Here is a 22733-nt window from a genome sequence, read left to right as displayed (position 1 = left end):
TAGGGTGGCTTAGCCAGCACCCATTTCCACTGGCCCCATGCTCGCTGTCACTGGCCTCAAGGCACCCCTGTGAAGCAGCTCTCTGGGTTTAGAGAAGCCAGAAGGGCCTCCTCTGCCCCAGAGACCAACTTGCAGGAGAGAAGGGGGGCCGAGGCATCAGGATCAGGGCCTGGGTGGATTGGGATAAAGGTAGGGGTGATAATCTGTATTCAATGTGGACCTTGCAGAATCCAGCCTGGCTGTGGGGGCTGTGGGAGCAGCCAGTAAAGGCAAGACCCAGGGGCTGTTTGAAGGGGGCATGGAGAGCTAGGGCACTGACTACCCTGCAGGAGAGCCAAGGTCCCAGGTGCTGCAAACAATCCCCAGCAGTCTGGGATGGGCATTGGTGCCTGCATACCCTGGGATGGTGGAGCCGGGGTCTGCTGGGGCCATTGCATCTCCCACAATCTGTGCATTTCCCCCTCTGCCACATGATCTGCTCTAGAGGACGCCCCTTCAGCTGACCACAGAATGTCTCCATTCTGTGCTTCATGGTAACACTTCCCAGCCCATATCCGACTTGGCTACCCAGACCAGTGGGGTAATTAATTTCCCCAGCGCATTAGCTCTGCTCCTTACGCACACATCAGAACAGCTCTGGGTTTTAAGACACAGATTATTATTGTTTTAAGGGATTTCTATAATCCGAGAACTGAAAAACAACTTGTCCACTTATCAAGAACAGACTGCAGGGTTGCCTGGGTGGCTCAGTCATTTGGTTGACCGACTTGCACTCAGGTTTTGATCTCGCGGTTTGTGGGTTGGAGCACCACATCGGGCTCTGTGCTCAGAGCCCGGAGCTCAGAGCCTGGAGCCTGATTCAGATTCTTTATCTCCCTCTCTCTCTCTGCCCTTCCCCTGCTCGCATTGTCTCTCTCTCTCTAAAAAATAAAAAAAATAAAAAAAAATTATAAAAAAAGGAAAAACAGACTGAAGGAAGGAGGCTGAGAGCAGTGGGGGCCAAGCTGAGCTGGGGACCCTCAGTAACCAGCAGAGATGGGGACATAGGACATCTGCAACCCAGGGGAGTCCCTCAACTGCCCTGAACAACACCAGAAATGCTTCTGTGTTAACAGGTTACCTGCAGGACCCCTTTTTACCCATCTGTAGGGCCCCTGAGGCCCCACTAGCTCTGACAGTCTAGAGTTTCTGGGGAGATTAGAGTAGCAGTCAGCTGAGGGAAGGGGAGGGGCCCTGGGTATCTGACAGTGGAGCAAAAGGCACTCCTACTCCCCTTGCACATGGCTCCCGACTGGACACATGTCCTCAGATCCAGAGAACAAACGCTCAGGCTGGCCCAGGAGCCCGGGCCACAGCTCACTCTAATCCTGCCTTCCTCACCTCCAGTTGGCATATCCCTGGCTCATGCACTTTCTCTAATTTCATTAATAAACCCATTCAGCCAAAGGCCCTGGGCTGACTGAGGCAACCTTTGGTTCTTGGGTGGCTTCCCACCCTTGGGCCAGCAGGAAAGGCACTAAGCGGAGACTTCTACTCCATGGTGCTTTGTTCAGTGCCCACTGGGCTCCCAGGTACATCCCCTTTGGCTCCTTTTTTAGCCTTGTCTCCCCAAGGACAGGATCCCAGGAGGCAAAAGGGAGCAGTACCTGGCCAGATGTGGCCCCTGGTCCTGCCCATTCTCAGCTTGGATGATCTGATCCAGTCTTGACTTCCTCATCCGTAAAGTGAGACAGCCCCTCAGCTCAAGGACAAGACATAGTCTTGATGATATTTGCCATTACCTGTGCCTGTTTTTGGTGCCTCAGTGCCTGGAGCTGTGGGGCTGGTGCTCTGTTGGAGAGTACAAGCATTGGAGTTTAGACCCTGGTTTGAGTGACAGGGAAGGTGGTATGGGAATCAGCACAGGCCCATGGGGAACACGGTACCATCCTGCCATTTCATTTTCCTCTCATGAGAAATTGCCATGACCTCCCCCTGGACAAGCAAGTGGGCTGAGCCTGCATATAGCTGAGCAACCCCCCCCCCCCCCACCGCCTTCCGCCAGAGCTAAGGCCGGCCCACCATATAGCAGGCTGGGGCCATGTGTGGCCTGAGCTGAGACCGGTTCCCCAGGGTAGTCTGCTCCCCAGGGAGCCTATCGGTAGCCATCCTGCCCACCTCCCCCCTCAATCCCACACACCCCTCCCAGGGCCAGGCTTCAAGTGCCTCTTAAGACATGACATCATATCATATCACAGAGGCTACAGACCCCACTGAATCAGGATGAGGGCAGTGCTGGACAGGCCTATCATGCTCTGCTCTGACACTCAGACACTTTGGCTTTTTGTACCCCTCCTGACCAGGGAACCTGGCACAGAGCTCTCAGAGCAAGGGCACTGGGGCACTGCCAGGTCTGGGACAGGACAGGTTCCTCCTAGGGGCATCCCAGTCCCCTGGCTACAGTGGTATTGGGGGGGGGGGGGGGGGGGCGGGGCAGGAGGTCTCATCTGGTCAGCAAGGAACCTGTGGAAGTTGGAGGCCTGACTTCCCCCAGAGCTCTCACAGTGTGTGAGTCTAGCCTACAGTCAGTGAGACTGTGACCGTGACCACTGACTAGCTGGCCCCTGGCTCACCCTTCCCTCAAATCTTGTCCCTGTTCCCACCTAGTGCTCTGTCTGCAAGGCAGAACTGCTCTGGCTCTGTAACTAGGCCCAGACTGTCCTACCCACCTGTGGCCTTACCTGGGCGTCACCCTGGGCCACCCCATTCTCTCTCCCAACACTGCCTGTCTGGGAGGATGGGCTAGCACAGCCCTGGTGAAGCAGGTAGGCACAGGTGGAGGTGGGGTGAGGTGTTTGGGGGCCGCCCAGGGGGTAATGACACATGAGCTGCACATCCTGAAGACCAAGACTGTCTCCCGAGTGAAGACGAGGACTTGAGGCCAAAAATGGAACACCACCCACTTTGTCTCACCTCCCTACCTCACCTGTAAACGACCTGAGAGGGTTGGACAGAGCTGGCCAGAGTGAGCACCAAGAGAGCACTGTCTGCTGCTGAGAACCTAGCAGGGTACAGGGTGTGTCAGTGAACCAATGACAGGTACAGGTTCCTGTCAATGACAGGAACACCCTCCTAGGCAGGATAAAGCCAGCAGCCACCACCTCGGGCAAATGCAGTGTCAGGCACTGGGCCAGCAACAGCCATTCCCAGGGGGAGGCCCCTGTTTTGGCAGTGCTTGGGATCCATGGAGGGCCCCAGGGGCCTGCAGAATTCCCTAAATCACACTCCCATTGTGTGGCTGCACCAACACACATGCATGGGCAATCCTTCCTTGGAGAGCCTCTGCCACTGATCAGATTCTCAACGGAGCTGAGACCCCAGAAGACCCAGAAGATTGCACTAGCCTCCCTCATCCCCTGCAGATGGAGAAGCCAGGGTTAGGGCAGTAATGACCCACAGCCAGAGGTTCCCCCTTAAGGTGTCTTAATGGGGACATCTCCCCCCGCCCCCACCCCACCGACCCTGTCCCCAATTTCCCATGTCTCTGCAGGAACTGGCTGCCAGTGGTTTCAGCAGCCTTTGCTCCTGGAGGTATGGCCCAGGAGTACAGGAGTATGCCCAGGAGTACGGAAGCATGCTCCTTGTTGAACAGAGTTAGGTAAGGGTGTTAGGCTAGTAGGTTCCAGAGGAGTCCTCTGGAGCTAAAGTTGGGAGAGTTTTTTGCGCTGTTTCCTCCCTCAGTGACAGTGATGGTCTGCAAGCCCTGGGCCAGGCCTGTAATCTGTGTTGCCAGTTTCCAGTCTTCACGAACCTGCATCCTGCTGTTTGCTAATTTCCCATCGGTGACTGACAGCAGGGGGACTTAGATCAAGCTGGCAAGATTTAACACAAAAACAAATAGGAAACAGTTCTCATTACAGCTAAAGCAAAAATGCATTGGGGCTTTAAAAGACGTGCTCCTGCCTGAGGCGGTGGGGGGGGCAGGGGGTTAAGGTGAGGGCAGGTGGGGCCACAGCCTAGACTTCATCCAGTACTGCCAATAATCTGCTGGGTGGCCCAGGGGCCCCTCCGCTGTCCGGGGCTGGGTGTGAAGTGAGGGAGCAGAATATGGGAACTCCAGGAACCTTTCAGAGAAGATGCTTCCAGTGTTGCCCTGGGAATTTGCTACCCCAAACTGGGAGTTGTTTCTCATACCTAATCTGTCCCCTCAAGTGACAGGCTGCTCACCACCCATGTCACACTAGCCCCAGGGTCCTGTCACCCCAGGGCTCTGCAGATACTTGTGGGAGAGGGATGGTCCTTTCTGGTCCTTTCTGGCTTTAAGATCCTGTAAGTCGATTCCGAGGTTCAGTGAGAGCAGAAAGCAAAACCAAGTGATGTGTGTGTGTCTGGGGTGCTGGTGACACCCGCTCAGACTCCCAGGGGGACAGCTCGGCAATTGGGAGCCCCGGGGCTTTGTGTGGCCTAAATTGCCCAGGTCCAGGCTGGCCCGGTGGCATAGCTCCCGGCCCCTTGTCCCTTGCGCACCTCCTGGGGAGTTTGGGCAGTCCATGGGGCTGGGGCACAGCATGCACTCAGAGCTCAGATGGCTGTGTGGGTTGTGGTTGGCCACAGAAAAAATGGAAGGGGGCAAGCTGGGCTGACCACAATTGTATTCAGGCACGTTGGTTCTCAGCCCTGTGCCAGGCAGGCACCCTGGGAGAGTCGGTGGCACCCAGGCCCAGCCCTTTCTCTCCAGGGGCTGACATCCAGGTGGGAAGACAAAGGCAGGTCAGAGGACAGAGACTAGACCCCCAGATGCAGCCATGGGGCCCTGCACACAAACCTCTAAGACCCTCACCCTGGCAGGGTGTGGCCCCCACCACACAGATGAGGAAACTTCAGGCTGCTCAGCTGGTCCCTGTCTCTACCACCTTATAAGGAGGACCCATGGCTCTCCCCTGACCAGGGCATGAGAGTTCAGGAACTGGGAGGCTGCCACCCTTGCTATTACTTTGGGTCTCCCTAGTCCCCTCCATGTATACATGGGGAAAACAGGGGCCAGCAGACAAAATGGCCCACAGAAGGGGGGTGGAGGGTGGGTGCCGAGCTGGGTGAGAAGCATCAGCGGCGGGGGGTCCAAAGCTGAACTGCTGTGGGAGGCAGGAAGTAGCTGTCTCCCGTTTCTGGCAGGTTCAGAGGGTTTTAGGCTATTAGGACCCGAATTTCAGCTTTACTGGCAGCCTGTTATCTTGTTTAAACAGGCTTTGCTGTTTGAGTAGCAGGCCTGGCCAGTGCTGTTACTATGAGCGTTGCAATTGTCACTGGATTGGGGGGCAAAGGGACAGGCAAGCAATGACTCTGACTTCTGGACTGGTTGGAACACACCCCCAACCCAGAGAAGCCCCATCCATTGCTGGCCCGAGGCCTGCAGGGCTGAGCACTTTAAAATGGGCCACTTCTGAGCCTCCTGTCCCCCTCCCTCCCTGCCTGGACATGCAGCAAGCTGGGCCCTGGGGCAGGAGGGATCTGGGGAAGAGAAGGAGAGGACAAGGTGATGGGAAGGTCAGGGGCCCCATGAAAACCTGGGACTGTCCAAGGGCATGAGGTGTGCCACCCTGAGTTGCTAATCTTTTTGTGTCACATGCTAATCTCCACTCTAGCCAGGGAGTTGTGTGGCCCCAGGACTGTCCGTCCCCAGGTGGCAGCAGAGGCTGGGGGTGATAGGAGCAGGTGCCAGGCAGACCCACCTCACAAGGTGTGGATGGGAACACACCAGTGGAGTCGGGGCCTGGGGCCTCTACACAGAAACCCCTGGGGTTGGCCACAAGGGGCTGAAGTAGGAAAATAAAACCTGAGACCACATCCACCAAGACACAGGATCAGGCAGTTCCTGATCATTTTAAAGCCGGAAGAGCACCTACTTAGCAAACACCTTTTCGGCTAGTTTTGCCAGACTGAGCCACTGAACAACTGAGCTGAAGTGAGAAAGAACACAGGCCAACTGTCTGTGAAAGACCAGGGCAGCACAAGGCCTGTCTCAGAGAGGGAGGCCCAGCCCTGCTGTCCTCGGTGGTCCCTGCCACACATTTGGGGTCCTGGGCAGGGGAGGAGGCCAGGGGCAGTATGAGGCCTGCAGGCCATTTGTGGGGCAGGGGCACTCTGCACCCACAGCTCCTCCCACCCCACCCCAGCCCCGCACGCGGCTGTGATGCCAATAGGATTGCCGACAGCGTGCACCATCTGGCCCTGCTGCCATCACCCTGCGTCCAGCAGACCACCCTGGCTGGGCACTGGAGAGACCAGTGCTCCTGACAGACGGGGCACTGTGTTCATGGCAGATGATGAGCAATACCAAGAGCAGGATCCAATTGGGTCTGAAGCTATGTAGCAAATTAAGGTGGTGACTAGGGGGGGTGCTTCAGATAGGGGGCTCACAGAAGGCCTTGGGGAGCTGGTCCTCTCTGTGGGAACCCAAGGGAAGGAAAAGCATAGCAGTGGTGGAGGCCCTCAGGCGGGGAGGGGCAGGATGAGTCAGGGAGCTGGCGGAAAGCATGGTATCATCCTCTGTGATAGAAGCGACTGGAAGGGTTAGGCTCTGCAGTGGTAGGGCCATGACAGAGTCACGGAGCAGAAGCAGGGAGACAGTCTGGCAAGAGATGGTAGCACTGGGAAGGAGAGGTGTGGACAGCTTCCAGGTGTGTCTGGAAGTATCATCGATGGCACAGGATGCAGGCAGAGCCCACAGCCTGACACTGGGCCCTCTGCACACCGTAGCCCCACACACACACCTGGCCTCTGCTAGGGTTGTGCCCATGGCCTGGGGTGCTTCCTCCTCTAGTGGCAGAAATCAGCTCATTCATCAGTGCCCAGCCCAGCCGGCACACCCCCCTCCGTGCCACCTGCCCTCAAGCTTGCGTGGGGTGGTGCCAGACAGCTGGTGGCATGTGTGTCCTTCCCCTAGGGAGACTCGGTTTTCATAAGCCAGGACTGCTCCTTGCTCTTCTCTGTTTGTCCCTCGAGGCAGGAGTGCGCACTACATTCGGTAGGAGCTTAAGGTGTATCCAAGGGACTGACTGAGGTCCGGAGAAAAGGGCAGCCGAAGCAGCCAGGGGAGGTTGGGCTTGCATCTCAGTGCTGCTGCACCCAAACAGTGGTGCTCAGTGGGTGGGACACTGGGCCTCCAGCCTTCTCTCATTATTGCCTATTGACCACATTTCTGTTGTGACTCATTGCATGATAGCCCATAGTAACTGCTGTCTGATGGCTCGCAGGACCCAAGGCTCTCGGGTAAGGTAAAGCTCAAGGAGAACCAAGGCAGCCCTCCATGGATCTGGCCGCAGAGCGGGTGGGTAGCCCTGTTGGAGCAGACAGTCTGAGGGCTCCTCACTCAGGCCCTCACCCTGTAGGGTTTTTTCCTGACTTGCTAAGGGTTCAGCTGCTGACCCTTTCAGCCTATCCACACATGCCACCCAGGGAGCCCTAAAGCTGGTAAGTCAGAGAGATAAAGGGGTCAGATGGAAGAGGGGTGGGTGCTGATCTGATTGGACATCTGACCAAGGGTCAGAGAGAAGGGGTAACCATGGCCTACACTGGGGAGGCCTGTGGCTGGGCCCAGGGACATGAGAACAGGATGGGATAGGAAGACATCAAGTGGGAGGGTGTGGGGGTGCTGAGGAGAGGAAACCCCCAGTTGCTGCAACAGATAGAGGGGAAGGAGGGGCATGAGCTGCTGTCCCTATGTGTGGACAGGGCTGTGTCCGTCTGTCTCAGCCTGGGCATCTTGAGGGTTTACACACAGCTATGGGGGCAGCGCATCTCCAGGGCCTTGAGGGCCTAAGTTTGGGGGGTGGGTGCAACCGACCCGGGCCTGGCAGCAGTGGGAAGCAGGGCTGTCCTGAAGGGGAGTGCTGCTCACCCCAGGGGTCCTGAATGCCTTGGAGGAGGGGAGGAGGGTGAGCAACAGTGCTTCCTGGCTTGCCCACATTGCCCTGGTGGCTCTCCTCTCTGTGCTGTCCCTGCACATTGGCTCCAGAGGCAGTCAGGGGCTCATTGATTGATTAACCTCATTAATCCAGTTCTCTAGTCTGGCAAGGCAGCATTTAGGTTTGTGGGAGGAAGAAGTAGGAAATGCTAACCAGATTGGTTTGGAAGTGACCCTGGTCACCCAGCTCTGTCCCCAGACACGTCCCCCTTTCCTGAGGCCAATAGCAGTGGGGGATGACCAGGCCTGGGTGGCTGTCGTTGTACGGGGGGCTCTCCTTGGGCGATGGGGGTGGTAGGCCTGGCAGCGGGGCCTGGGCAGGCCAGGTTAACCCTCTGAGCCCCAGTTTCTATGTAAAATGGAAATATCAGGAAGAACCCCGCTGTGGCTTCCCTCCATGGCATGTCTGGGAGCCCCTTACAAGCCTCTTCTCTGAGATGAACAGACTGGACATCTAGGCATCAGGGTAGCCTCCACACAAAGGAAGAAGCAAGGCCCAGAGCCATCAGAGGCAATTGTTGAGGTTAACACTGCCACAGGCTAACTCTGCCAAGGGCCAGACACTATCAGTGACACGACCTTCAGTGACACTACCAGCACCTCACCTCCTCTTCCATCGGGAGGCCCCCTCCACCCAGGGGTGCTCCAGCCAGGAGTAGGTCACAGAAGGACCTCCCCTCTTCTCTGTCCACTACCCTGTCCCTCAGGAAGCGTGGGGTCCACTCAGCTCCCAAAGACCCTCCCCTACCCCCCAACAAGTAGATAGTGATGGACAATATTGGTCATTCCAGCCAGCCAGGGCCAGGCCCGTGTGCCCCTGGGAAGGGACTCCTGGCCCAGCTCAAGGATCGGCAGCCTCCTGCCATCGGTCTGTGTTGCTGTGTGAGGCTCTGAGGGTGGAGGCTTTCTCCTCAGTTGTCATGGAAACAGCAGTGAGTCTGCTGAGCATCTGAGTACTCGGCTCAACAGAGGGAGGGGAGCAGCCACCCTGGGTGGCAGCTGCTATGACAGACTCTCAGCAGCTCAGCATTTGGAAGGACCCCAGGGGCTGCCATGCTCTCAGCTTGGTGAGCACAGAGGGCAACTCAGAGGCCTCCTTACCCACTGTCTCCCTGTTGGCAGCTGGACCGTAACCACATCTGCCCTCTTGTCTGCACAGTTATGGTGATTTCCATCCAGGCCTGGGTGAGCCGAACACACAGGCCCTGCCTTCCAGGAGACAGTTCCAATGAGGGGACACATACCATGTGGCAGGGGAAGAAGGTAAAGAAACATGGATTCCAGCAGGCAACAACCTTGAGCTGGGGCTGCCTGGGGAGCTCCGAGCATCCTGTCCCCATCCCTGCAGGCATGAGCCGAAATGACTCAGGCCTCCTCCCCCTGCTCCCGCACTGGGCCTCTGCCAAGAAGGAGCAGTCGTGCTGCCTCACTGAGTGGTTTTTGTCTGTCTGCCCATCCCTTCCTCCTACCATCACCTCCCAACTGCATCCCAAGCTCCTTGAGTTCAGGGGAGTGTGTACAGTGGCCTCCCCCTCCAGCTCAAAAGGAGAGTGGCAAAGACCAAGAGAGACTTCCCTGCAGCATAGCCGTCTGTCCGCCGGTCAGGAGCACAGCCACAAAACTCTAGGCTCCCACCAGGCAAGGGAGGTGAGCTCAGCCCAGCCGCAGAGGGACACCTCAGAAAGTCTCAGGCACTGCCTGATTTTGGTGTGGGGTGTGGTGGGGTGTAGAGACAGGCAGGATGTTGGCTGGAGATGCTTCTCAGCAGAGGTGAATGGCAAAGGATGTCTTGAAGCCCAGGTATGCTGTTTGACCCCGGTTCCTCACTGAGTCCGTAACTCCTCTGAAAGGAGAGCGGAGTATCCGAACGTTGACCAAACAGCATCTTTGTGAAAACAGCACAGGGCCTTGTGCCCAGATGAGGTTCTGCTGGTCTAGCATCCTTCTTGCCCCCAGATCCCACCCTGTCTCCTGCTCCTAACAGTACCTGTCCCTCTTCCACTGCTTCCCTTAGGGACAGCCTCCAAGGTACGGTGTGAGGAGGCCTCCAGCTCAGGATGGGGCTCTTGCTCTGTTTCTTGCCACCACCACCCTGTCCCTGGGGGAGGCCTTCTGCCTGTACCCCTCAAATTGAGGGTAGATCCAGGCCAGGGTGAGCTCCTCTTGGACAAGCTAGAGCCTAAAAGGGAATTGAACCCTGGAAGAATGAGGACCCTCAGTGGACTTATGAACTGGCTGGGGAAGCAAAGGGTTTTGAGCCAATGGGCAGCCTGCAGTCTGGGCCCAGGCTGGCCTCTTCCTCATCCCTAGATCAGCCTCGTTTTCATAGCCACCTGGCAGGGCCATCTGAGCATCCCCTGGCCACTCTAGACTTCTCTGCAGCTTTACAGGAAGAGAAACATACACATATATTTGTCTTAGCGCCAAAGACCTGCCACCCCACTTCTTTGGAGACAAAGAATAAGCTGTTTCCCTGAGTGACTGACGCCATCCTTGGAGTGGTTTTACTCTGGAGGCAGAACCCTGTCTTTACACCAGTCCACAGCTGCAAACACACCTAACACAGGCCCTACCCACCCCTTGCTCCTTCCAGCCAGTACCTTGGGGCATAGGTCTGAGGGTGGGGCCCACTCCCCCTATTCCTGCTGGAAAAGTCTGGAGACAGCAAAGCCAACTTCACCTTGGTAGGGTTCAGGATGGGCCAGGGAAGTCTCGGAGGCTCCTCCCGCCCACCAGTCCCAGAGCACAGGATTCCGGGCCTCACCTGCTTCTGCTGACAATGCAGCGGGAAGAGGCAGTTGGCACTGCACTGAGGGTGGGCACCAGACTGCCCACTGGAACATGCCACTCACCGGGTCAGCAATGCCCCACCCTTCAGACCACGCCCTGCCAGCTGACGGGGAGCCCCCGTCTTTGGTGCCCCCAAGCTTCCACCACAGAGGGAGCCCAGAGGGGCCAGAGGCTTGGCTGTTACTTTGTGAAGGGTGCCAATTTGATGTCCAGCCCCATATGAAACCTCCCCCTTGGCCCATCCGGCCATGGCGCTGCCAGGCAGCCTCAGTGCCCAGGTCCCGCCCTTGGCGCCCTTGGCACCTGGCACTCTGCTGCCCGGGGCTAGGCCCGGTGGCTCAGCTGCAGGGTGGGCAGCTATGGGGCTGGCTCCATCCATGGTGAATGGAATTCATTCATGTGCATAGCCCAGCCTCCAGCCTTACTTCCAGTGTGAAAAGCCGAATTCACAGTTCCCATGAACAAACACTCCAGGCTTTTCTACAACAGGCAGACTTGGGCTTTCCAGGTTATAGCAAAACTGAGACCTCATATTAGAGATGAGGAAACTGAGTCCCAGGGCAGGACAGAACCTCCCTGGGCTCTGAGGCCCCAGCTGAGCCAGTGCCAAGGCCTTGGCCCCCTGCTGCATCCCTTCTACCACCCCTCCCAGCTTACCCACACTGCAGCTCTATGCCTTGGCTGGTCTTTACTCCAGGGCCTTTCCCTGCCCTTCCTTTTTCCTTTCGGAGCCCTACCCCCTATAAGGCCCGGTAGAGATACCCCCTGCTCCAGGAAGCCTCCTCTTTTGGCTCAGTCATACCCCTGATGGCCGCTAGCAGCCACAGTGTCTGGGCATGGGGACTTAGCTTTCCCTGAATGTCACATTTCAGTCCTCAGCCACCTTGTGAGGAGGCACGCTACTCAACCTCGTTTTACAGGTGGAGAAACTGAGGCTCAGAACAGCTGAGAGCTGGCGACTCACATATCAAGGATCCTGACCCTTGTTGACCGCTCCCCAGCCACACCACTTCATTCATTCCATCCTGCCCAGGACAAGCTCATTGACGACAGAACCATTGGCTCTCCTCTCTGTCTCCCTTATGCTTAGAACAGCATCTCATGCAAAAGGGCACCTGGAGAGGATCTACCAGGGAGATAAGGAAGGAGTGAGGATTGCAGGGGCTCAGCAGTGAAGGGGTGTTGAAGTGTTGACAGGCCGAAGTTTCCAGGTCAACTTGACCCTAGGGTTCAGGCTAGTGCTGGGAAGAGTTGAAACCTTGACATCCCCTGCGTTTTGTGTGAGGTCTAAAGCTGGAGACCTCTGTGGATACCAGCTGGCCGTGCCCTGTGCTATGACCACAGTGAGCCCTGTGCCGGACCCTGGAGAGTGGGAACCTGGTGAAGAGTGAGCAGACAAGGAGACAGAACGGGTCAGCACAGAGCCTTCCCCAGCCACACAACATAACACATGCTACCACCTCCTAGCATATCCCCCACTCAGATTTACCCATCAATACAGGCAGGCCCCCATTTGGCCTTCCCCATGTTCCAAGGGTCTAGTTGATGGCATGTCTAGCATGAGTCAGCATTTGCATATGGCTGCCCAAAACCAGTGTGACCCTGGAGGGTCAGGAGGTGCTGGTCCCACCCCCCCGCTAGAATGTGTGTCCACATAAGAGAAGAGGGCATTGGGAACAGGGTGGACTGGACCAGTATCCCAGGAGGACTACAGAGCTGGGAGCTGGTATGGAAACCAAGGCCACCTGTAGTGTGGGGACCCCACTTTCTCGGGACCCAGTGGGAGCAAGGAGCAGCATGCATACAGCCTACCCCTTCTTGGAACAGAATAGTGGAGGACCTGTGTGATAATAACAAGGCAACAAGGTTGGCTAAGCGCCTGTATCTAGACAGGGGCCATGCAGCATGCCTATGGCTCCGCCCACCCGACAGCTAGATGGGGCCTCAAGGCCCAAGAGACAGGTGGAGGACCCAGGGCCCCACAACCAATGATGGAAACTGTATGAGTCTTTGTGTGCGTTTTCTCCATTAAAAGCCACACCTTTTGATGAGGCTGCTCTTACTACCTTCTCACAGATGAGGGGCTGAGGCACTGAGAGACAAGCATTTTGCCCAGAGTGACACAGACTAGAGACAGCCTGTGTAAGGTACTGCGGAGCAGGTGAGGACCAGGAACAAGGAGTGACGTGGAGGTGGGGGCTGGGAGAAAGATGAGAGCACCCACATCATGAAAGGCCAGCATGCCCCTCTGAGGAGTCCAGCTTTTGCCCCAGGAGCTCAGTCAATAAATCTGGGAATTGAGAGTGTTTCAGAGCATGCCCATGCCCCTTCCCCACAGCTTAGTCCTCAGTCCCAGTGGTGGTCAGTGAGTCACCACATACAGGACCTGGGTCCTAACAGAACACCTGTGGTGGCCTGTGAGGAGAGAACAGGAAGGGCACCACCCTGTGGGCACCCGGAGGTCTGGGTGGCCATCAGGAGAGGTGCAGTGGATACAGGCCAGACCTTGAGTCTCTGAGGCCCTGGGCCTCTTTCTCTTGCCTGCCTGCCCACCGTTTGGTGCTGCTGGAAAGTGACATGTATGTTGCTGTGTGGGTTGGTCAGGCTATGGTGTAAGGTACCCAGCTCCAAAAACAGGCCCCACCCCTCATCCGCCCCAGAGGCCTGTTGAGTTGCAGATATGCTGCACACAGGACCCCACACTCTCTATCACAGACTGTGGAGGCAAACTGCACGAGACCAGAAACTGGCTCAGGCTTCGGGAGGCAGGGAGGATGGCCCGAGAGGGCAGGAGACTGAAATGAGCCCCCTAGAGAGACAAGTTAGAAAGACCCAAGGCAGGCTGGGCTGGTAACCTGGTAGTCCTTAGCCAGCTCCCTTACCCTGTTCCCCTACCTCCCTCTAGAAACTACAGTGCCTTAGGGGGCTGAGCAGTGCTCCCTGCCCCAGCCATGCAAAGAGCCAGAATTCACTCAGAGAGGGACCCAGGACCACGGCTGGAGGACACCTGCTGTCCCCTCTGCCTCAGGCAGGCCAGTGAGCTCTCAAGTCAGTAGGAGGCAGATGTTCTGGAAGAGGCTGTGTGGGAAACGTTTGGACAGACCCTTTTGCCTGTAGCAGGGCCCATTATCCTCATGTGCAAAGTGCAGCAGCTGTACCTGAGTGTCCATGATTGGGTTCCAGGCTGGATTTCTGGGACAGCCCTCTCCCACCCAGCCAGCACGCAAGGAAACCAAAGTCTGCCTTGTCATGACAAAACTCATGGGCCTGACCTGTTAAATCAGGGAAACGATGGTAACTGGAGGTCCTCAGCCTGGCACTTGGGGCTGTCCTGTGCCCCACTAAAAAGCTAAGGGAACCTACTGCAAAGACGCAGGCCTCCTTGAGGGAGGTGGGTCTTCCACTGAGAGGTGAGAGGAGACAACAGACAGCCCTGTGCCGGGGCAAGGGGCAGTGAGTGGCATGGGAGAGTGCCCAGTGGGCAGCAGCAGCAGCCATGGGAAAAGGCCCAGTAGATCTGGGCTCTTCTCATATCAGCACCTTTATTCCTCCTCACAGTTATCTTGGCATTGAATGCCGTGACCATCCCATTTTACAGATGAGGAAACTGAGGCCCAGAGAGAAGAAATGACTTGTCCAAGGCACATCAAACACCAGTGGTGACAGTGAACGCCAGGCACCTGGCTCCAGACCCTGTACTTGTAACCAGGGATAGGGGACAGCCCTTTTGTGACACGAGGAGAGCCATCGTAGAGAATCAGAACCAAGGGGCAACGTACCAACTCCCCCCCCCCACCACCACCACCACATGCAGGCTCTCCTTTGCATCGCAGCTCACCCTGGCTGTTGGCCTCAAAATGTAGCTGGTCCCATCCAGGCGACCATGGGTGCTATCACATGGTAGCCATGTGCCTGGTGAAGGCCTCTGCTGCCAAGTTCAGCACTGAACAAAGACTCCAGACTCACAGGCCAGCTAGATCCTTAGCAACAGGCCATTAGGTCCAGCCTGGTGACATCCACAGGCCACCCTGGGGGAAATTTCATTCAGTGACACTGAGTATATTTGGACCTGTCCAAGCAGGAGCTTTCTTTTTGCAAGTGGCCAAGAAATTACTTCTTTACCAAACCCCAGGGATTACATCCAGCCGCCCAACTGCCTCTTGCTCTCTGACATGCTTTGTGGCAAATCACTGATTTCTCACCATTGGGCAGTAAGATTCCCGCCACTGCATAAGCTTCTGATGGGAATCATCTGCTCCATGTTATTTATATAAATGAATGCGCAGACAAATCCCAGACTCCTAGAAAGTGCCATTTTGCTGGTGAGCAGGCCCTGGGGAGAGCTGGGTGGGCCTCAGAGCCCCCGGCTGGCATTGCAGGCAGCTGCTAGTGGGTGCGTTTCCTCCTGGGTGAAACAACCATGACTGCTCCACTGGCAGCTGGAGCGGTAAAGGCAAGAAGGGCTTCTTCCTGGAAGAGCAAGCGGTTGTTGGAGATACAGGGCTCTTAACTGAGCCCTGGGAGTCAGCCTTTCTGGGCCCCCATCTCCCCATGTGTGAAATCTGTAGCCTCCTGCTCACAGCACAGCCATGGGCTGCAGAGGTGGCCTCTCAGATTCTGGGTCCAAGAGGATGTTTATGTCAGGCTAATGGAAATTTCACAGGACAAGGGGGTGATATACCAGCGATGATCCCAAAGTTGCCCCTGCCTTCATTTGCCGTAGGGGCCCAGTGGCCCAGTTGGACCTCAAGAGGATGGTGCCCAGTTTTCTCTTACCACCTTTGGGGCCCTCAGCAGCAGCTCTGACCCATGATACCAAGTGGGCCGAGTCACAGGGGAACTAAGCGACATGGGGGAGCCCCACCCAGGCCGAGGAGCAGAAGAGTGGGGCCACAGCTGGTGTCCAGGCTGTGCATACCTACCGAGGGCTGTAGTGAGAGGTACCAGGGGAAGCTCTAAAGGCCAGACTGAGGGGCTGGGACTTTACCCTGGTGCAGGACGCATAGCCAGACATGTGCTGCTGCGAGGTGAACAGGGATATGGGGGCGGAAGTAGAGGAGCTTCCAGGAAGAAGGGGTCTTAGGTGAGGCCATAGTGAGCAGAACGTGGAGAGGAGGGGAAGGGAGGCCCTGGAAGCTGGGCGGGGAAGTACACCAGTGGCATTCCTCCCATACTCACACTCATGCAAGCTTCACACAGTTTCCAGAGTTATAGCCCAAAATAGCACGTTCCTTTTTCAATGATTTATGCTTTGAGGTGTCAGGACACTGCTCTGCCCACCTGGGAGCGATTGGAACGAAGGAGTGAGCACACCACAGTGACAGTAGCACTGAGGGCACCGAGTCAAAAGGCCAGGGGACTCCAGCTCCACTCTGCCCACCGTCACCAGCTCTCCTTAGCCAAGGGGCCTCATTTGCAGTTACAGGGGACCCTGGCCAAGTGGCACCCCTTGTGGGCCATGAGCACCCAGAGAGCAGTAGGGGATAACAGGTGGAGTGCAGCATCTAGCCTGGTGCTTCACAAGCTCTGAAGGTCATGTGCATTTCTACAAGCCAGTACCCAGTCAGTGCCTTCTGCAGGCTGTGCTGAATCCTGCCTGGCAGGGCCCATGCAGGCAGGGCATCTACACAGATAGAGGTTTTGTGGTTATTCTTTGATGCCTATCACCTCGCAGGTGTGTAAATGATGGCCAGCGTGATTACCCATGATTTATCCCAAGGAAGAGAGACAAGCAGGAAACCTGAGCCCCCAAAAAACAAAAGCAAGAAGGAGACTCCTGTTCTGTGGTCCTAGGCAGTAGCGATCCTATGAGCGTTTGTGAGGCACTGCCAAGGGCATGGCTGCCCTGTGAGGAAAGTGCCTGAGTTCCCAGATTTTCAAGTACAGAGGAACATGAGGCTCAGGGAGATGTCTAAGGACCAAAAAGTCTTCCAAGAGCTGTCTGTGGGGCAGAGGTTCACATGGGACAGGAAGGACTGGTCAGTTGGGGCTGAAGTCAGGAACCTGGGGTGGATATTGAACAGGAAGAGCAACTGAGATGGCCATGGGGTGGGAGGGGCCATGTGGCCGGTTGACCCCTTCAGTGCCACACAGGGCCTGCCCTCAAAGGACCGACCAGCAGAGGCCTCGGCATGAGCACCGGCCAGCACATACGCGCTGTTTCAGCATGCTGAGAACACCCTCCTGCCCCTCCACTTCCCAGACTCTACAGCCTGCCCAGAGCTGCTGGGCTTGGACCAGGTATGAGGGCTACCTTGGCTCTCACCCCAGGTGACCCAGCAGATACCCATTCTAGGAGCCTGGCTGTGTCCTGGCTTCTCTGCCTGGCCCCCACTCCATGAACACCAGCTCCATACCCTGGGAACTGGCCTGCTGGGTCCTACCTGCTGGTGGCCAGCCCGTTCCCCTCTGAGTCCTGGGCACCTGTCATGGCTCCATCACCTGACATGAGAGCTGGGGCCTGTCACTGGCCCTTAGGGCATGCTCAGCAAGTGTTTGCTCATTGAATTCATGCATACGTGCTAATGACTGTTTCTGTTATTTATCTGATGTGAAGTTTGGGGTCAGAAGCACAGCCCCTGATTATGACATCATTCCTGTGAGAATTGATAGCTCTGTTAGGCTTTACAGTGTGGCTTCCAGAAATCCATTAGAGCTAATTAGTCTCCAGCAGAATGTGACATTCCTAGACCACCACTTATTCACTTTTGGGAACATCATGTGGCTCCTCCAGGCACTGCTGGGGATGGGAATCCTGCATCTTGTTTCTCTCTGGAGAAGGGTCCCCCCCGCCCCTGCTTCCCCAAGACCTGAAACCACCCACTTTCCAGGGTTTCTGGTATTTCTTAGCTCATTCTAAAGAAGGCACAAGATTGGTTTTGGAAAACCTCTTCTCCAAGGTGGAATATGGGATCTGAAGACCGCTTCTCTGAGGTTGGAGAGTAATGACAAGTACCTCTGGGCATCCTCTCCCCACTCAACCTGGTTCCTTCCTAGCGCTGATGCTATTAGACCATGTATCTCAGACAATTCAGGATCTCTGGGAGAGCAAGGTTTCACTGTGGCATCCTCCTGGACAGCCCCACCTGGGGTGATCTCACTTGGGTCCAACAGTGCTGCCCATCCACCCTCCAAGTGAGCCTGAGCTCCTGGTTGTGGAACATGGAGCACATTTCCTGCCTCTCCAAGCCTCAGTTTCTTCATCTGTAAAATGAGAATCAGAAGGTGTAAGGACTGAACAAACTGGCATGCCATGGCCACACCATCAGCACCAGCTGCAGCTTCCTTTGTTGTTACCATGTCACCGGTGATATAATCTAGTCAGAAAGTCCTTAATTCCAACACCCTGGATCTAAACTAAACTAGTTCCGGGCTTTGTTCGGACATTTGGCTTGTTTGTTTTATTTTAAAACGAGGGGCAGCTTTCACCATAGTAACTCACCAGCAGTTCTTTTTAGAAGCTAGAATTGTCAGTTCTCTGTGGAAATGGTGAGTGGTGAGTTTGGGAGTCAGACAAATACATTATGTTCCCTAAAAACTCAGTTACTACAACCCATTTAAGGTCCTCAGAAAGAAGGGGGTAAATAAGGGCCATTGCCACACTCTGGTCACTGAGCCTGGTAGGCCTCTGTCCTCACATGAGCGCCATGACCTGGGCGGGGCAGAGGGGCCTGAGCCTTCCCCAGCTCTCTAGACTGGAGCCTTCGGTTTTGGAAGCACAGGCTGTTAGTTCACAGATCTGGCTGAGGACTGACAGCACCACGTGGCAGGATCGAGGCTTAGAGGACTGGCCCAAGCCCTAGCGGGCCGGAGCTGCTGGCTGGGCAGGAAGCTGGCCACGCTCACATTGAGGGAGATGCGATGGCAGCATGAGGGACTTGAGCCAGCGTGGGATGGCAGGGGATGGGGCCCTTAGCTATGAGCTTGGAGTTGCCCAGGTTGCTGCCGCTAAGGGAGGCCATGCAGAGGCCCGGAGCCACAGAGGAAGCACCAATGAAGCAGAAGTGCCCATTACTAACAAGTGTCAGGGCGTGGAGGGCGGTGCCAGCCACTGTAGGGGCTCCAGAGCCCATGGGAGGCAGGTGAAGACAGACTTGGCCTCGCAGAGGAAGACTTCCCAATAAAAGGGTGAATTTTGCAGGGCCAGTGCTGGGCTGGGAGACCTTCCCAAGGGGCCTTTCTCTCTGAAGGGCTGTGGGTCTAGGGCCTTTCCTTGCTGCATCCCCTGATTAACACCAGCATTTTCCTGCCTGCAGAGTCGAATGGCAGAGAGCCTGCGCCTTTTTGATTCCATCTGTAACAACAACTGGTTCATCAACACCTCACTCATCCTCTTCCTGAACAAGAAGGACCTGCTGGCGGAGAAGATCCGGCGCATCCCGCTCACCATCTGCTTCCCTGAGTACAAGGGCCAGAACACCTACGAGGAGGCCGCTGTCTACATCCAGCGGCAGTTCGAGGACCTGAACCGCAACAAGGAGACCAAGGAGATCTACTCCCACTTCACCTGCGCCACCGACACCAGTAACATCCAGTTTGTTTTCGACGCGGTGACAGACGTCATCATACAGAACAATCTCAAGTACATAGGCCTTTGCTGAGGAGCTGGGCAGGCCAGTTTGCCTGTGGCGAAACCCCTGGGGTGTCACACCCCGACTCATGCTAGGGAGACCCAGCCTAGGGGCAGAAAACGGGGGACCTGAAAAATGTCCCCCCCCGGCCCTCCACCTCCTTGGCCCCCACATTTCCGCAAACATAAATATATATGGATAGATTGCTAGGTAGGTAGACACACACACGCACACACACGCGCACACACACACACACACACACACACACACACATATGCACACACACAGTCTGGAGATGGCAAAGTTCCCCAAAGCGTTGAGGCCTCTTGAAGACTTAAGCAGTTGTCACCACGTTCACTATGAGCCCTTTCTGCCCCCTTCACTTTGCCTTCCCGAGCCGGCCCCGCTCTGCATGGGGGTTCTCGTGGGACTATGAGGAGAGGCGGCTGGGTCATCTGGAGGAAGCCAGCTCTGCCCAAGCTTGGGACTGGGGACCTTGCTGCTGACCAGGAGGGAGGACCAGAGCAGGGTCCATGCGCCTTCCCTGCTGGCCACGCCTACTGCTGGCCAACTCTGTACCACGTTCGTTCTGGAACCAGGGTGCAAGGCCAGATAACAGCACTAACCAGACCTCTAGCCACTCACAGCTCTTTTTAAACAGCTTCAAAATATGCAGCAAAAATCCACACAATAACATGAGTGGCACGATTTGTTTCAAACTAGGCCAGCTGGGTTCCAGCTTTTCTTCTACTAGTCTGATGTTTTATAAATCAAAACCTGGTTTTTCTTCTCTGACATCCTTTTTTTTGGCCAAATCTCGTGGTGTTTCGCAGAAATATGGAAAATTTCAAATGCAGTTGAGTATTCTTTTTTAAAATGCAGATTTTCAAAACATATTTTTTTTTCAGGTGGTCCTTTTTGTGTCTGGCTTGCTGAGTGTAAAAGTTGTTATCTGGATGAGTCTGTCCCTCTGCTCCCGAGCGACACTGGGGCGGACGGCCGCCCTGTGGCAGCCTCGCGGGGCCGCGTTGTACATAAGCCTGTGCAGCGTCCTCTTGTTACTGGTGCGATTTCTGCTTCGTTTTTATTTCAGAAAATAAATGTGATGTATTTAAAGAAGGTTCTTCACCTAGGAGCGAATGAACAATAGCTAAATGTCTTTGGTATTTAAAGAGTAAATTATCCATTGGCTTTGCAAGTGGAGGAAGGGGAAGCAAGAGATGGGGCCCTGGCCCCTGCACACCTTACACCTGAGATGGGCTGAGAGCAGCTACAAGTCCTGTGAAGGCTCAGCGAGCGTTGTAGCCTGAGGGAGGCCCTGCTGGGACCTCGCACTCTGGCCCTTCATGTCCCAGGGCCTGTGGCACCCACCATCATGGAAGGACCTTGGCCGAGGGCCGCATGTAAATATGAACCCCTGCTGTTGAGAGGGAAGGCACCGCCAGAGCCCTTGCCAAATCTCCTTTTCTCTTAGCCTCTGTTCGGTACCTATATATCCAAGGTCAGTGTGTGGAATCACAGCCAAGGACTTTAAGAGATGTACAGAGGGAAAGAGGAGCTGGTGATTGTATGAAAGTTAAAGATTGTCTACTTTAAGAAAATAAAATACCCTGAATGAGCTGAGCCTTGTCCTGATGTGCTGTATGTGTGTGGCTGACATCTGGGAGGGTGCCCAGAGACACCTTCCGTGCCCAGGGTGCTTTTTCTCTCTCCTAACCCACACATTTAGGCAGAATCATTTGGAAATCAAGACAGGGGGAGGCCTGCCAGGCCCCTGTGTCTGGAGGAGCTGAGTTTCAGGGGTGATGGTGGCTCCAAGACCCCTGCCCAGCAATGGCCCAGGCTGCACCAACACCCAGACCCGTCATACCCTAAAGACATCTCTGCCAGAGTCAGACTCATCCCCACAGAGTGGAAGAGGTAGAGAGCCTGGAGGGTGCTGACAATGCCCAACAGTATAGGGTGGGTCCTGCAAGGTGTGGGGAGGAGGGGTCCCCCCCACTATCCCACCGTTTGCCGACTCTGGCTTGTGTGGTTAGAGGCATCTCCGTGTGGTGGAAAGCACTAGTTAGTAGTCAAGCAACTTTGTTCAGCCTGCACTAGGCTCCTTACAGATTATTTTAACATCTCTACCGTAGCAGGTTGTTAGCTGTGCCCCATTTTACAGATGAGAAAAGGTGTCCAAGGTCAAGGTCAGCGATTGGCGGAACAGAGAGGCAAGGGCTTCCCAAGCCTGGGGTTCTTGTCTGGCTCTGCCCCTGATCATTCTGCACCAGACAGACAGCATCCCATGGGGAGCCCAGAGCCACTCTGCACCTCCTCCTCAAATGCAGGACCCACACAAAGCCCTGAGGACCAGCAAGTGGAGATGCACACGCACGCACACACGCAGACACACAGCGTGCAGACACATACAGATTGGGCTTTCTCCCTCCCCCACCACGAGCCTCGTGGGGATTCCCTTCACGCCTTCCCACATCACCAAACAGCAAAAACCCAAGGGGACTTTTGTATAAGAAGAAAAAGCGTGTGACTTAAAATCTTTGAGACTTATTTTACGCTTTTAATGCCAACTGTGAAAAGAGCAGTAATTTCACCATGAGCATCCTTCACCTAAAAATACACAGATAGAAGGAAAATAGAAGGATTCTGCCTTCTCTCCTGATGTGCTCAGGGATGGGAGGTGGCTTCTCTGGGACAGTCCTCCCAGTTCCCAGAGCCTGGTCCCCAGAGCCCAGTGGGCAGACTCTTCAGTGTCCCGCCCTCTGCTGCAATCTATCTGCATTGCTTTTTTTTCTTTTTAAACTTACATGAACTACCCCTCCCTGCCTCCTTTCATCAACTCTGATAAGTATGTGTTCTATATTCTTCTCTTCCCCATTTTGGAGACCATGCATTCAGTGAGGTTTTTTTTTTCATTTCATGGGCTGACTGTTTTTATTGAAGTATAATTGACATACAATCCTCTTAGTTTCAAGTACACATCATAAGGATTGAGAGGGTTTTTTTAATGTTTATTTTTGAGAGTGGGGGCAGGGGAGGTGCAGAGAGAGAGAGGGAAAGAGGATCTGAAGCGGTCTCTGCGCGGACAGCAGAGAGCCCGATGTAGGGCTCGAACTCACAATCCACGAGATCATGACCAGAGCCGAAGTCGGATGCTCAATCAACTGAGCCACTCAGGTGCCCCAATAATTCAGTATTTTTATATATGTTATGAAATGATCCCCACGATAAGTCTAGTCACCCTCTGTCTGTGCTGGTTCTTCCTCTCGTGGGCATGCTATGTCCGCCTCTTGTTCTGCTAATCATGCTCATGTGCCTTTCCCCACCCTTGAAGTCCAAGAACTGTCTATCCTTCGGGGCTCAGCCTTCTGGGTGTTGCATGTCCCCTCCTTCCCACACTCTACTGCATAAAGTGCTCACTCCAGGGC

The 22733-nt window shown here is 55.4% G+C and overlaps 2 protein-coding genes across 4 annotated transcripts in view; one reads left to right on the top strand and one right to left on the bottom strand.

Moving 5' to 3' along the window:
• The window catches only part of GNAZ (G protein subunit alpha z), a 53400-nt gene extending 32475 nt beyond the window's left edge, over nt 1-20925 (top strand). The window contains exon 3 of the mRNA XM_027044125.2: nt 18988-20925. Within this exon, the coding sequence (XP_026899926.1) occupies nt 18988-19332 (345 nt within the window). The 3' untranslated portion in view covers nt 19333-20925. The remainder of the gene's footprint in view (nt 1-18987) is intronic.
• RSPH14 (radial spoke head 14 homolog) overlaps nt 1-22733 on the bottom strand; it is an 84031-nt gene that overhangs the window by 44126 nt on the left and 17172 nt on the right. The gene's annotated exons all lie outside the window — the stretch shown is intronic.

Source organism: Acinonyx jubatus, chromosome D3 (assembly GCF_027475565.1).
Source record: "Acinonyx jubatus isolate Ajub_Pintada_27869175 chromosome D3, VMU_Ajub_asm_v1.0, whole genome shotgun sequence".
In the NCBI taxonomy this organism is placed as follows: Eukaryota; Metazoa; Chordata; class Mammalia; order Carnivora; family Felidae; genus Acinonyx; species Acinonyx jubatus.
Note: the sequence above shows the minus strand (reverse complement) of the source record. Positions and strands in the feature narration are given on the sequence as shown.